Consider the following 15,461-nt stretch of genomic DNA (forward strand, 5'->3'; position numbering starts at 1 on the left):
CTGTACAATAAAACAAGAACATCACATTCAAAAATAAAGCATCAATAAAATGAGAAACTGTTGTATTTGTTGCTCCGCCTCCAACAAATACAGTACATAGAAATGGATACAAACAGAACAGTACATAGAAATCAACAACATAGAAATAAACACTGTAGCATTGAACAGCAGTTAGAGATTATCAGATACGATTCATTTCCTCTTTTCCCCCTCATGTCTGCCTCTTCGTGTACTTCTAGATGTGCCTAAATGCATTTCTACTATAGCAGCATTACTTGTATCAACTATGACATAGAGGTTTGTTTTAGCTCAGAGGCAGTGCTGGCAGTGGTAGCTGGCGCTAGCGTGACGGACTGTGTTTTTAGGATTAAAGTCTGGCTCCACAGGACAGCATGTTATCATCCCTTAGCATTGGTTCGCCAGTTTTTATTTATTTATTTCAGAATTTGATTTAGAGATGGGTTCCTCATTCAAAATACATACCGGTAAATTTGATAATAAATCCAACGGCACAAAACAATCTTGGACATGAATGTAGTATATACACAATACACATAGTGGCCGCTTTCACCATCCCAGATTACACTATAGGAGGCTATCTGTTACATGTTGTCAGTGTCATGTGTAATAAAATAATGTAATAAGTTACAACAACATCAATAACTAAACCTTTACATTACTGTGTGTGTGTGTGTGTGTGTGTGTGTGTGTGTGTGTGTGTGTGTGTGTGTGTGTGTGTGTGTGTGTGTGTGTGTGTGTGTGTGTGTGTGTGTGTGTGTGTGTGTGTGTGTGTGTGTGTGTGTGTGTGTGTGTGTGTGTGTGTGTGTGTGTGTGTGTGTGTGTGTGATTTATTTTAGTTGATGGTTTCATAGAAATGTTTTTATGCTTTACACTACAGAGTGAAAGGTGGTGGTGGAGGGGGGGTGAGAGTGACGGATTGGAATAGCGGGGTTGTGGGGGAAGAGAGCGGAGTGGGAGATAGGAAAAGAGATGGAGAAAAAGAAAACGGAAGAGTAGGGGAAAGGGGATACAAAAAAAAACAATTGTCTGTAGCCTAACTACAGAAGAACTTCTACTAATTCCGCTTATGTGTTCAGCTGCAGTGTTAATTTTGACTCGGACTACAAGACTAAGGTTTTTGATATTTAGTCGTCTAAGACTAGACTAAGACTAAACAATTTCAGAAGACTAATACTTTGGACTAAGACTAAATGGTGTGTTATTCAAAAGACATAAGACTATAAATCTTTTCTGGCAAAATTAACATTGCATTATGACTAAAACCATTTCTGAAGACTAAGACTAAATGGTGTGTTATTTAAAAAAGACTAGACTAAACCAAAATCTGCTGAAAAAATTAACACTGTTCAGCCGTTCACGACCAGAACGCACAAGTGGAGACAACAATGAGGTGGCCATCAGGGCCCCATGCTGGGCAGCGATACAGCAGGTCATCCTCCCATGCAGAGCTGTGAGCCTGTGAGAGCTCTATGGAAGACTAGCAGGGAGGGAATGGTATGTGGTGATTATTTGTAGGAATGCAACAATTCTGTCGTTATCGCGATATCACCATAACCGAATGAGTGGGGGTGTCTGAATGACCTATATAGTGTTTAACTGCATCAAATTTGATGAGAGAGTGCTATATGTTCATGTTGCCCTCTGATGGGAGGAGAAAAATAGAGACGTGTCGTGGAGTCATTTATTGACTGAGCTTTCATTAAGATTAAATCTACATTTGTGAAAGAAACATTAAACTGTACCATTTGCAACAACTCATGGATGCTACTTTGGCTCATACAGGTGTAAATGTAAGCTAAGAAAACATCTTACATTTTCCATGTAACCTGCAGGCTGATATGACCAACGTATATTGCGCTGCCTTAGTCCAGAGTGTTTAGTTTGTCTAGTTTAGAGGACAAGTTACTACTTGTATTTAATCTGGCTTCATTGGAATGTTGTAGCGTCGATTCCTGGAATCTGTTGGCTTCCTTATTACTGAAGTAGCTTATTTATTTCAATTCAATTCAAAGGAGCTTTATTGGCATGAGAAAACATACATTTACATTGGCAAAGTATCAAAAACTAATTGCGACCGAAGGTCGCAGTTAACTATGAAACCTTGCGTTTTTGTCACGTCATGTCAAACTCCATTTTTTCACTCAATTTGTCACATCATATATTGTGTCCCGTGACATCACTATGACATCATCAGGGATGATAGAAAATCAGGGATCATATCATAGTAAATGCGACCTGCTGTCGCAATTAAGCCCAATTAAGCTCTACCTGTGCCCCCATCAAACCCTGTACACTCAAGACACTGCCACCGCTGCCACCATTAGATCTCCATCATCTCCATATATATAGCTGACCTCTTCTGACATTCTGACCTCATCAAACCCTGTACACTCAAGACACGCTCCATATATGGCCACTGGCCAGTGCACGCGACCTCGCCCTTCAGGGCAGCAGACCAGCAGTATAACATTAGCGTTTTCTCGCAGTCAGTTGATTCTTCATATCCGTATGAGTGAAACCGCCAGGTTGATTTGTTTATTTTTCAAACGCAGTTCTTATATGAGGCGATCTAAGATCCCCTATGGGGATATAATACAAATAAAAACATACACGAACCTGTGGACTTAGCGCCCTCTAGCAATATTTACGTCAGACTTTGGTGCTCTATTGCGTCATTATATACAAAGCTTTTTGAAACAAATGGCAGCAATCTTTTGCAATTACAAATTGTAAATGTAAATTTAACAAGTGCAGTCTAATTGTGAGAATAGTGTGTTCTACCTTAGTTTATATGCTATATACGTAGTATGCCGTGACGGAATGTTTGAAAGAAAAATAAAATGGTATACCGTTTATTTAATTTCATCTATTGACCACGTGCGAGCGTATAGCCTATACGTGCGCATGTTGACTGCAGGGAATTATTATGGTACACTGTCTGACAAAACCTATCTAGGTTTATATATCTACTGTAGCTACATATATGAATGTCTTATCGCCACTGGATGTTTATCATAGATTACAATGTAGCTAACGGCTATTGCATAACCTTGGTGTAATCATTGACTGAGATATTGCGCCGTCATAAATCATTTTTTTTATATATATAATTATTTTTGTATTGGGTGGTTGAGTGGTTACATACATTCTTGAATGCATATCAATACACAATATATATATATATAAGCAATGATCATAGTCAAGGAGGAACAGGAAATGGTTTACATGATATTAGAGTTTTTAAACATTTTGTATTTCGTTAAGTTTATGGCTTCATCCACCCAATGGTTTTTTCATTTTATTTTCATTCACGCCTCATTCTTACTAACTACTAAGTCTTGCTCTCTCACTCACACACTCATAATCATAAATCATCATATTTAACATCAAAGGTAGTGTGGACAGTAAGTACACAGGGTTTCAATTGTCTCAAGCCACACCTCTGCTCACATTCCTTGCCCTTTTGCAGTATGTGTTCTTACATGATGTCTTTGCTGACATTGGCCAAAACATGCATCATCCCCTGCATTTAGTGTCCCAGTGCCAGCATGCCCTGACAGTTTCTTGTTTCACTAAATATGGGCATGGAAAATGGGAGGCCTGGGCGTTACTTTGTTTTCTATAATAACTTCATTATGTGGTTTGGGATTTAAATATCAGTCTGTGTCGTCTGTTTAAGCTTCTTAATGCTGTTTGTGCACTCTTGCCCTCAAAGGTAGGTAACATGGCGTTATCATAAGGATCAAGCAGAGGCACTGAAAAATCCACTACTCTAAATATCTGCCTGGTCTTTTTCTTCTAGGTTTTCTCTTTTCTAACTGATATGGGACACCACTATGTCCAGGGTCATCCTGCATACTGTTGGTATATTTTCATGAGTCAATGGAATGAAATGAAACCCACAAATATTTGCATTTTTAAATCCATATATTTAGAAAGGCGGTATCTAGATGTTACTTTAGCTTTCCTGCATGGTGACTTTCTCAGGCCCCCCACTGGCTGGTTGGAAAACAGCCTGTGGGGGGCCACTGTTCTCTCTCTCTGCCCTCGTTTCTATGACCCTCTATCACTTTATTATCAGCCAGCTGAAATAATACCAGTCATACCGGTGGCCATCTACAGCCAAAGCCAATAACCTTGGCTTGTTTTTAATACTCCAGTCAAGGAACGGTGTTATTTCAATCAAAGCTATTAAAATGTGTGAGTGAGGCTGCTGTCATTGCGGGCGAAGGGTATTTTTCTAACCTCGTTAATGGGTCAGAGAGTGGACTTAGGTCATCACTATGCCTTCACAAATATCCCAGAACCTTTAGCTCAAGAATTGTTTTTTTCTCTGTCTGGGCAGTGGGCACTGCAGTCTTTGACCTGGATGCAAGTCTGTTTTAGGGAGTGCTGGATTAAAAGGAATGATTGCTCACTCACACAGATTTCTGGGTACAGTGACATTTTCTTAGTTTTTAATTTGATCTAAATGTGACTGCATGTACCATAATCCTCTTCATATTTGTGTTCGGAAAAGTTGTTGTGTGGCCAACATTGAACTGAAGTAAAATGAGACTATGTGTACCATAAGGACACATCGGGAGAGAGGAGGGGCGACTTTGGCTCAGGAGGTAGAGCAGGTCGTCCAATGATCCATGGGTCGGCAGTTCGAATCCCGGCTCCTCCTGTCTACATGTCGAAGTGTCCTTGGGCAAGACATTGAACCCCAAATTGCTCCCTATGTGCTGGTTGGTACCTTGCATGGCTTCCGCCGCAATCGGTGTATGAATGTGTGTGTAAATGGGTGAATGTAATGCACTATGTAAAGTGCCTTGGATAAAGGCGCTATATAAATGCACCATTTATTTACCATTTAGAGGAGAATTAATGTTGACTGACTGTGATAAAGCTGTCATTATAGCACAACAATAACCAGTTTCCAGATAAAACCGATTATAAGCATTCTCCTTTTTGACAGACAAGAACTAAAGTCCGCCATTGTTTAGCAATGGCCTTATCGTTTATTCTACACTGTCCTATTCTACACTGTCCCTACACTGGCTATACAAGACGGATTGTCATTGCATTTAACAATAGTTTCCCTCTTATACATCTTATCCATTTTATCCCCTTTTGAGACATTTTTATGCCATGCAAGAGTCTAGCCGTCTAGGGTCTGTGTGTATAGGTTCTGTCAGTCTGTCTGTGGGTAATCTCGCAAAGCTCTGGACTATTAGTGCCAAACTTTGTATGCATGCTGCCAGTATGTTTTCACATATGTTTTATACTTTTTTGAAATGTGTAATTTTATAATGGATGTCAGTGGGGGCTTGCCCAAATTTGCTGTAGGTATTACATTTGCGGATGGTATATACTGTGTATGTATGTATATGTGTGTGTGTGTGTGTGTGTGTGTGTGTGTGTGTATGTGTGTATATATATATATATATATATATATATATATATATATATATATATATATATATATATATACAGTATATATTGGCCACATGAATCACCAGAGATGGACTCACTTGTTGTAAAATCCTGTCTTGTTTTAGGAAAGCACCCTTCACCAGAAAAGACTAGAAAATGCCACTCAATAATGCCACTTATTTGCCATAGGGTAGTTGGAACTTAGAAGGGCCAAAGGTCAGCTGCATGGGGCCAATTTAGAAAGCTGATCCCCTGCCCTAATGGTGACTGTCGGAAGTAGAAGAAAATAGCAAGGAAAAGTTTTGCCCTCTGGGTCATAGGTCACCTAAAAGAGTGGGGCTCAGTCAGCAGCTGGCTAGACAAGTCTCCATTTCGGATCTTTAGGCTCCAAGAGTGAGGATATCTTGGGAATGATCATCAGGGAACAACCCAATGTCCATTTGTCTTCAAGGGCCTCATTGGTAAGACTCTACTCCAAAGGCTGAGCCCAGACTCTTCTCATGTATCAAATCAGATCAATGATAATCAGACATCTGTTGGGGTATTTGACTAGACACATACATCTGAGTCACCCCAGTGTGACAAAAAAAAGTGCTAGTGCATTTTCCCCATAGATTTTCCAGCGGTCTGTTATTGCAAACCCTTACAGCAGGGAAGAGCCATAAGGAGATTAAGGATTAAAGAGTAAATATCACGATATCTATAAACAAATACCTCTATTGATATTGTGACAATATTGTGGGGATGACTACTGGTACTTAAACAAAATCTATACACAATGACATTTTTGGTAAATATTCATCAGTAGTAATTATATAATGACTAAGCGGGTCATAATAGTTGGAGCAGTTAGATAAGTTCATAAAGTTACATCACATTACTGTAATGTAACCTTTACAAACGGGAAAACACTTGGACTTAGTCTCTTATCAATATATGAATATAATATTTTACTGTATAGTTAGTATATTACCCAGCCCTATCTTCGGAATGTTATATCAATATATGAATATAATATTTTACTGTATAGTATATTACCCAGCCCTATCTTCGGAATGTTATATCAATATATGAATATAATATTTTACTGTATAGTATATTACCCAGCCCTATCTTCGGAATGTTACTGTGTAGAGACCCATTCTTCCTGCTTTGACCCCATCTCCCAGGATACAACTAGGTTGGATGGCTTGGTACTTTTCAGTCTCTCTCCACCAGGGGGCATAGCTGCACATATGAGGGGGCCCCCATTGGTTGGGAATGTTCCTTCCTGTAGTGTAGCAGCCATCCAGACATCATTGCTGTTGGGTGTAAACCATGAATGTCCAAAACCGTTCCCTTCTTATTATTTTAAGAACATTTAAATAGTTGTGTGAGCTTGTAGATCTGCGATTTTCAATACTTTTGTGTGACACTATACTCAATACTTCAAATATGGAGATATGAGGCGTCTTCCCCGACAGCAACAATATTTTGCTAGTGTCTGCTAGGGGTGGCCGGTGGGCAGCAGTGATTGTTTTCCAGAGAGCCATACTATCTTAAATAAAGTGAGCAAAGGGATATTAGACAATGGAATTGAAACTTGAAACCCAAAGTGCTGATGATAAATCTGCCAGCCCAACAATATTGTTTTGTTACAAAATGATTACTTTTTAACAGCTGTATTTTTGTTTGTGGATTGATTGAAGTTTTTATTTATATATATTTTATATATATAAATTTTATATAAATTTTATATATATTTTATTTATATATTTTTATACTCAAAATGGTGACAATCAATTACCATAGATTGGAACATATATGCTGCCTATTATCAATTCGATTTATTTAATTTATTTGGCCGAATGTTTTGTTTATCTTTTGAAGACGTCGCAGCCATGCGGGACTGAGATGGTCCACAGGCCCTTGGGCCGTATGTTGCCCATGTGTGGTCTACTGTCTAGCCTGCATACCAACACCAGCATGTCTCTTCCTTGCCCTGAACACTTGGCCTAAACCATCAACTTGGCATGCTCTAAAACTAAGGGGAGGGAGGGGTACTGCGAATGAGAGCATCAGTCCAGTCCGTCTGTCCCATAGCAACAGACACTTTGTGCTCCTGTCAGAGATTACTGCTAACTTGGTAGACTTGCCCTTACATCGACCTAAGTTCTCACATCTCCAGTTCTTGCTTTACATTTCTTCTTGAGGGTTCCTCTTCTACTCCCCCTAATGTCATTTATGGAATACTTTTGATATATATACTTTTTGATACAAGTGACCTTAAGGGAGTTTGAGCTCTTTCGTCAATGTGGCCAAAATGAAATGTTCTTTTGCTGGACAATCATTGACAGGATATCCCCCCCCCCCCCCCACCCCTGCTTGCTTGGGGTTCAATTGTTTTTACTTAATGGCCCAGAAGATAAACTGTTACTTGCAAAGCAGTAGGCAGAGTCTTCTAGAACTCTCCATGGCTCTATTGCTGCTATTTGATATATGTACCATAATGGTGGTGGTTGGTGTTTTACTGTTTTCTGATGGGATTGCTCCAATAAATCATTCAGACAGACATGTGGCACTATTGGCATCACTCCAGAGCCTTTGCAGATAAGTCTGTGATACAAATATTCTTTGGCATCACTGCTTAGGCCTTTTCATAGGCTAGAATTACTTACAGGTCTGTTTCCAGTCAAAGACCTCAATTGGTGAAATGTTTTTTATTTATTTATTATGTGGGCTGTTTACAAAATATTCTTTTAGAATATACATGACAAACATTTCTGAACATTTCCATATGTAGGTGTGAGAAAACATTGCATTATAAATATGTAGTCCATGTCAACATTTAAAGTCAACATTTGCATTTACAGTCACTAATGTCCTTCATAAGTGCATGGCTGTCAATGGACACCCAAATAAATTATAGAGGCTACAAAATAAGACTCTGAGTCTATATTATAATTTCTTTAGTAGTCCATGTCAACATTGACAGTCACTCATGGAGGTTATATCATTTCTTTGGTATTATAAGGATAATTAATCAGAAATCAGTTACTGGTACTTTCATTTTCTGTCTGTTGTTGTTTTGGTCTGTTTTTAAGTGGTGCAACCACTCCATTGCGGAGCTATGTGTGTCCCTGGGTCTGTCCGAGCACGAAAATAGCTTTTGGTTGGTTTTCACCACCAAGTGTCACTCTTGCGCAGCCTAACACACACACACACACACACACACACACACACACACACACACACACACACATTAACTGCATATATGATGATTTCGGGTGAGACAGACAGACGTACAGTACAGTACAGTACAGTACAGTACAGTACAGTACAGTACAGTACAGTACAGTACAGTACAGTGACAGTACAGTACAGAGGGACCCCCTGGGGACCCCCACATGGTAACTGTCATTTCTCAACCGTTTCGGAGTGGTGCGGCTCACCGGAACCGGGCCACCACCCTGGGTGCATTCCTGTGGGTCTGGAAGTTCCGGGGACCCCACGGGGACCCCCACAAGGAGTTGCACCACTGTTCACACGGGTGTGATTTCTCTTGTGGTTGCTGTTGAACCCATTGTGTTCTTAAATGAACCACTCCAGGGTTCACCTGGGAGCAGCCTCACGTCACCTCTTGCAGAATTAGTACATGCTGTAACACAAGGTGCTCTCATATCACACGCACGCACGCACACATACATACGCAGTTAAACACACACACACATGAAACCCCCTTTTGTCAAGGTTTGTCTTGAGACAACATTACTATTCATATTTCATCAGGTTCTGTCCTTTAGAGTTCCAACTATCTAACCACAGACACGCCTTACAAGTCTGAGCGTACACTGAGGTCCTGGAGTCGACCATGAACCAGCTGGTTGTTCATGTGTCAAAGCTGAAGACAAAGGCTGACCGTGCCTTTGCTGTTAGGGCTCCTTGTCTCTGGAATGACCTACCCAGGGAGCTCAGGCTTGCTAAATCAGTGTCGTCTTTTTGAGCGGTGCCTCCGCTCCATTACACAGCTATGTGTGTACGTATGTGCCGAGCACGGAAAGCTGCACTTCTCGACCGATTCGGATGCGGGAGGGCTCGCCGGAACCAGGCCGCCCCCCTGGGCGCATTCCTGGAAGTTGCGGGGACCCCCCAGGGACCCCCACACGGTAATTCTGTCATTTCTCGACTGTTTTGGCCCTCTGGGCGCGTTCCTGGGGGTTCCGATGTTGCTGGGACCCCCACATGGTACAGTTGCACCACTCACTTCACACATGTGTGATTTTAATCACTGAAACATACTTAAACGTTTTAAATGATAGTTTGATTCTCTCTTAATGTTTTATTTTTGCACTGCACTTTAGAAGAAATGTTTTTTATTCTCTTGCCGACTTTATATTTTATTTAATGTAAAGCACTTTGTAGACATGTTTGCTAAGTGCTTTTTAAGTAGTTATATTAACATAAAAATAGCAACGGCCAAGGTCTCATGACATCATCCAAGTGACATTACAGATGTCAGCTATACGATCACCGTCATCTATTGGCCAGATCAGCAAACCAAATACTGTAGATGTGGTTTCATCATTTAGGAGGCAATAACATCTTTATGTTATTGCCTCCTATCTCTTGCCCGCAGCTCTCGGATGGCAAGCTGCCGTGTCCTGTTCGCCTGGCTAGAGGCTGAGACGCGTCACAAGAAGCTAGTCTGTAGAAAGTGATTGCCAACGTTTACATGATGATAATAGGAGTCAGTCTCTAATTAAATGACTCATTTAGACGCAGTAGCCTATATAATGATGATTTGATGAGCCATGTAGCTTGACATGGCTGATCAAAAACATCAATCTGATGAGCCATGTAAAAACAAGGACTTAGAAGCCTTGGAAGCCTTGGACCTTTGTTCAGCTGTGCTCAGAATGGACTACTATGGTTTCTAAATCACGTGAGGCATAATTCTCATCTCATTTTCTTAAAATGTTAATTGTAGAATTGTGTTGGTGACCATTTCACAATGTTGCAATTCAGTTATTTAAAAATGAAATATTTAAAACACTTTCAAAGTGAGCAACTTTGTTCTGACTGGATATGGATACTACTACTAGAAAATACTTAGTTACTTACTCTTTGGCAAGACTCCCATGCAAGTCCAATTCTAAACTGGTGCATGAGCAGAATGAATCCAAACAAACACGCCCTTATGGGATATTTACGTGACTGATGTACAGTCACGTAAATGTGTGCGCCCTGTGGCCAGGTCCCATTTTGGTGCCTTTGTCTCCATGCAAGGGTGAGCAGTTTTAGTAATGTGACACCCAGTTCTTCATATGACATGTCATGTGGATGAGGCCTTTTTGCATGTTTGTGAATATCACCACTGCTCTGTTAACGCCAGTCTGGCAGCGGACAGTAATCCGAGCCCACAAGGAGCTGACGCAGGGTGTGTAAATTAAACGTGTCCACCTTACACCTCCTCCTTTCCCTCCAACTCTCGGCCTCTTGTCGCTTATCCTGTGATATTATAACCTAATAAAAAAGTGACTGTGTGGTGATGTCTTCCGCTGGAAATAGAATGAGGCTTTTGCTACGTTTATTACGTAGGTGAGAGCGTAATGGCGAATCGTGTTATTTTTGGCGAGCAATGCAATCGTACGGAAAAGTATAAATTGCGGGCGGTGTATGGGGGGCTGACGTCTCAGACAGCTGATTGTAAAAGGCTGACACCTAATCCTGCTACCGTGCGGCTGGGATCAGGGAGCTCTGCTGCCACACCACCCAGTTTAGACGGACGGGTTAACGGCAGCCTCTGGCCCGGCAGCATCCAGCAGGGGTCAGTGCCAGGACCACTTCAAATGTGCAAACCATAATCCCCCCCACCGACGTTAATATTTTCAGATGGAGGTGAACGCGCCGTAGTGTGTTGTGGGGGTGCCAAGCGTAAGCGAGGTCTTTTGGCAGGCCTTGTTTCGTGCTTGCGGTGGTGATAGACACCAACGCAATTACTCATGGTTAAGGCATGCACAGAATGTATTCTTAGCCCCTGTCTTCCTATCAGACACTGGAGAAAGGTTGGAGGGTCAAAAAATAAAGAGGTAACCAGTCTGCAGGGCTGTCTGCACCGCTGATGTTTACCGGGGAGGGGGGGATATTTTAAACCGGGGAGAGCTCACATATTTACCCCAGAGAGCTTGACTGACCTTGCCATTTGGTGGGGCAAAGACGCCTGAAAGACTACTGATAGACAGGAGCTCTTCAGTTTAGCTCTGCTGAGTACGTAGCTGGCGGCTTGTAGAGAGAGGAGGGACAAATAACTTACCTGCGATTCAAGACGAGAGGAGGAGGGGTAGAAGACGAATCAAAACTACATTGCAGCGAGGAAAGCACAGCAGAAGAGTGAGCAGGCTTATAGAAGGCTGACTAATAGGGGAGGATACAGGGAAGGAATACTTGAGCGTGGAGAGCCAGGCTGAGCTGATTATTTTCTTCCGCCAGAGGAGGAGCTGCAGTCGCCGTCCAGGGCTGGACCCGGGGCTGGCAGGGCTGGTCCTATACTGCTTCTCCACCTCCCCATCTCCACCTCCTCTAAATCCTCCTTCCCCTCTGTTTAACTGAAAGACCACACCGCTGTGCGGTAATGAACTCACAGGCAGAGCCCGCGAGCAACTGGGGAATGCACAGAAAATCCTGGCAAATCAACCTCTTGTCCTCCAGTGAGGAATTGACCTGGGGTGAGCTCTTCCAGCAGAGGACCCCCACTGCAGTCTAAACTGTCGCCAGTTTGTCCTCCCTCCTGGCAGTTGTTTTTGCACTCACTGGCTGAGTGAATTGTGTGGCTCCTTTTGTACACACATATATTTATATACCTTTTTGGGGTTTTTTTCTTTATTAATTTTTGTTTTTTGACAACCGGAGCCCTGGCAGCCTTTGCAGTAACGCTGTGCAAGGACCAGCTTCATTCACCCAAGATGAGTCGCTGGCTGAAATGCACCTCCATGCACTTTGTAGGTATCCTCTGTTGACATAGGACATTTTTGTTGAAACTAACGAAACATCTCTAAAAACAGTTATTGTATTTGGATGCTTTCTTTTTCTTTTTTCTTTGGAGACTGAAAAATGTAACACTGTCTAACTGTAAGCCAGTACTTGTTGTAGTTTTATGGAATTAAATTGTGATGGTTCCACTGCCAATGGAGTTGTGGTTGACTCAGAAAGCATGTTGACAACACTGAGGTAGACTATCCCACACAGATTTCATTCCACTCCTTTCATTTTGGGCCAAAGTGGACCCCACTCAAGAGTCAATGTGCTACACAGACGTGCATTCTTGCACTAAGAGCTCTGTGTTCCCACGCTTTTTGTACAAGCTCTCAGGGATATCTATTAGGCGAACTGACTCGGGACGGAAGTCAAGGAAACTTAGTTGTAACGCTGTTATTTCTTTCATGACTGCGTTAGAGATACATTTGAGAGAGAATCTGTTAGTATATTATGCACTGTAGGTTGAGGTTCTCAAGGTCATTGAGAACATTATATGGTGGGGGGGGGGGGGGGGTCATTATTGATCCAGTAAAAGGAGATAATGTTCTGAAAGGAGGGTATGAGTATCAGTCTCCTGAAAACACCCCTTCTCTCAGCAGTGATGTCTGTGTAAAACTGTGTATCACAGCAACCTTTTTCTCTTTTTCGCAAGATTTTGCTCAGACATTGTGAAACATCTCGCTGCATGCACATGTTTTTGACACTGCCTCTTCGCCCCTCTGCAGAACACTGATTGGAACAAGTATGACGACCGGCTGATGAAGGCGGTGGAGCGCGGGGAAGTGGACAAGGTGGCCGCTGTGCTCAGCAAAAAGGGCGTCATCTCAACCAAGCTGGACGTAGAGGGACGCTCTGCGTGAGTACACACACACACACACACACACACACACACACACACACACTCACACTATCTCTCTCTCTGTCTATTTATCTGCCCCTCCCTCCCTGCCTCCCACCCTTCCTCCCTCCATTCTGTCGTGTTGAATAGCAGCACCTCCAAAAGTGCTTAGTGGGTCTAATTCCGAGCACTGAAATGGTCTCCTCCTTCATTCTACCTCTACACATGAGGCGTTCATCCAGAGTGAGGTCATTGCAACACGGATTAGCCTCTCGCCTCATTTTATGAAGTCCTCCTGCCAGCCAAACCCACACTAATAATGTCTGATGATGAACATCATTTTGGAGACCCATATACTCTGAGGGCACTTTCTCCCTCCTCCACCTGCCCTGCACATGGATTCCCTTGGAATTCAATATCATTATGTACCACATTTATTTCCAGGAATTCCTGTTTTAGCCTGTCTCTCAAGGTCAGAGGAGGAGTTCACAGATGGTATGAGGAACATTTGTGGTCACTCGCCTTGGCCTGAGACTGCTTCGGCCCGAAGCTGTTTATATTGTGACCACACAGGAAATGACTAGCTGCAAATACAGATCTGTGAGGGATTCGGTCTGGCCCACTGTTCTGTTCTGGGAGTATTTAGTGAGCTTTAAAAAAGAAAAAAACAGTTGGATATTATTAGATGCATTTATTGTACACGGTTGCTAGCAGAAGAAGCAGTGGCTGTTGGACAATCCAAGGCCAATTCTGTTTACATTTCTGATGGACACATGTCTTTTTTCAATTCTACGATTGAAAATAATGGGCACATCCTTGGATGAAATGTCTTGTCTAAAACTATTTAATTACCTTGAGGCTCAAGCCCTATGAAAGATGTTGCTAAGCCAGACATATTTCCTTCCCAGGAGGTAAATTTAACCAGATTCCAACACCAGCATTTTCGGGTATCCAGTCCTCCTGACCTTGATCCCAGATATTTGAAGAAGTCACTGAGCTGTGATCTCCGTTTCAGGTGTATTTTCACTCTGGCTTTGTTGCAGCCTCCGGCTATAAAGCACCAAATTCCATGTCAACAGTATTTCCAGCAGTGTGTGAGATGCTTTCACGGCAATGACCATTGAATAGACAACGTCTGTGCACATGCATGTTGAAAACAAATAAACAATTACACATACTACATTCCCCAGAGATGTGGCTTGCATTATAATAAGGTGCTAGAATTTGTCGTGGCTAAATTCAGCATCTTGGCACCAGGCATGCCGTAGAACCCACTGTATACAGTCTTGGTCATCCTTGGCATTCAGTATTCACTTGTCACGTTCACAGCTCCTGACTCGGGACCGCCCACCCAGAACCATATATGTTGTTTATCAACACATAAACTCTCCTCATCATCATCATATCGAGGAAGGAGAGTGAAAACAAAGCTACTTTGTTGACTAAGCAAGTCCTTAGATCTGGGGCCACACACGGAACAAAGGATCCAATCTTTTTTTAGTCTACTCATCTACATCTGTGGGAAAACTAATCACAAACTGTAATCCCTGGCATATAACTTGGAATGCCTTGGGTTAAGTGTGAATCACTCTATTAAGGTATGCAGTTTGGTTCTCCAGAGCACATCGTTAGCTAGATGGTTTGTGGGAGTTAATCCCATCCACCACACCTTGCAGTTGTGATCTCTGACACGGGTACGTTTAGCAGTACGAGAAAGCCATCCGAGATGCTTACCAACATGTGCCCCTCCATCACAAAGCTACAATACTGTCTAAAGATAACCCTGCTCGACCATTGTTTTGTAGGATTAGCGGTAATTGTTGATACTTTTATTAGAATAACAAAACTGTGAGCTGGCTCTTTAGTCTATATGTGGTTGAGCTTGATGTGATGTAATCATGTTTTTACATTTTCTAATTCAAGTTCAGGATTAATTAATCTGTTTGCAAAGCGGATATTGACAGGGTCAGAGGGGTCAATTTTGACAAATTGATTTTGACACTCATCTGAAGCATATATATATAACCATTGAAATGCTTCGACAGTAGACTATTGATTGTACACACATGACAGCAGATGATGCAGACCATGATGTTACAGTACATGGCTCCACTGCCATCCATTACTCTCTCTATCCAGTCTAATAATAGCGCCCATATCCTGTGAAGTG

The 15,461-nt window shown here is 42.0% G+C and overlaps 1 protein-coding gene across 3 annotated transcripts in view; it reads left to right on the top strand.

The window, feature by feature from the left end:
* The window catches only part of uacab (uveal autoantigen with coiled-coil domains and ankyrin repeats b), a 51,170-nt gene that overhangs the window by 15,610 nt on the left and 20,099 nt on the right, over positions 1-15,461 (top strand). For 2 of the 3 annotated variants that reach the window (XR_013789465.1, XM_079496138.1), the window contains exon 2: positions 13,179-13,309. Coding sequence is in view for 2 of the 3 variants with exons in the window: in XM_079496138.1 (XP_079352264.1) it covers positions 13,179-13,309 (131 nt within the window). In the remaining variant the exon portion in view is untranslated. Of the gene's footprint in view, positions 1-11,665; positions 12,417-13,178; positions 13,310-15,461 lie in introns of those variants that run through there. The other variant, XM_079496139.1, reaches the window with a different exon arrangement.

The sequence above is a fragment of the Electrona antarctica genome (genome assembly GCF_951216825.1).
Source record: "Electrona antarctica genome assembly, chromosome: 3".
Lineage (NCBI taxonomy): Eukaryota > Metazoa > Chordata > Actinopteri > Myctophiformes > Myctophidae > Electrona > Electrona antarctica.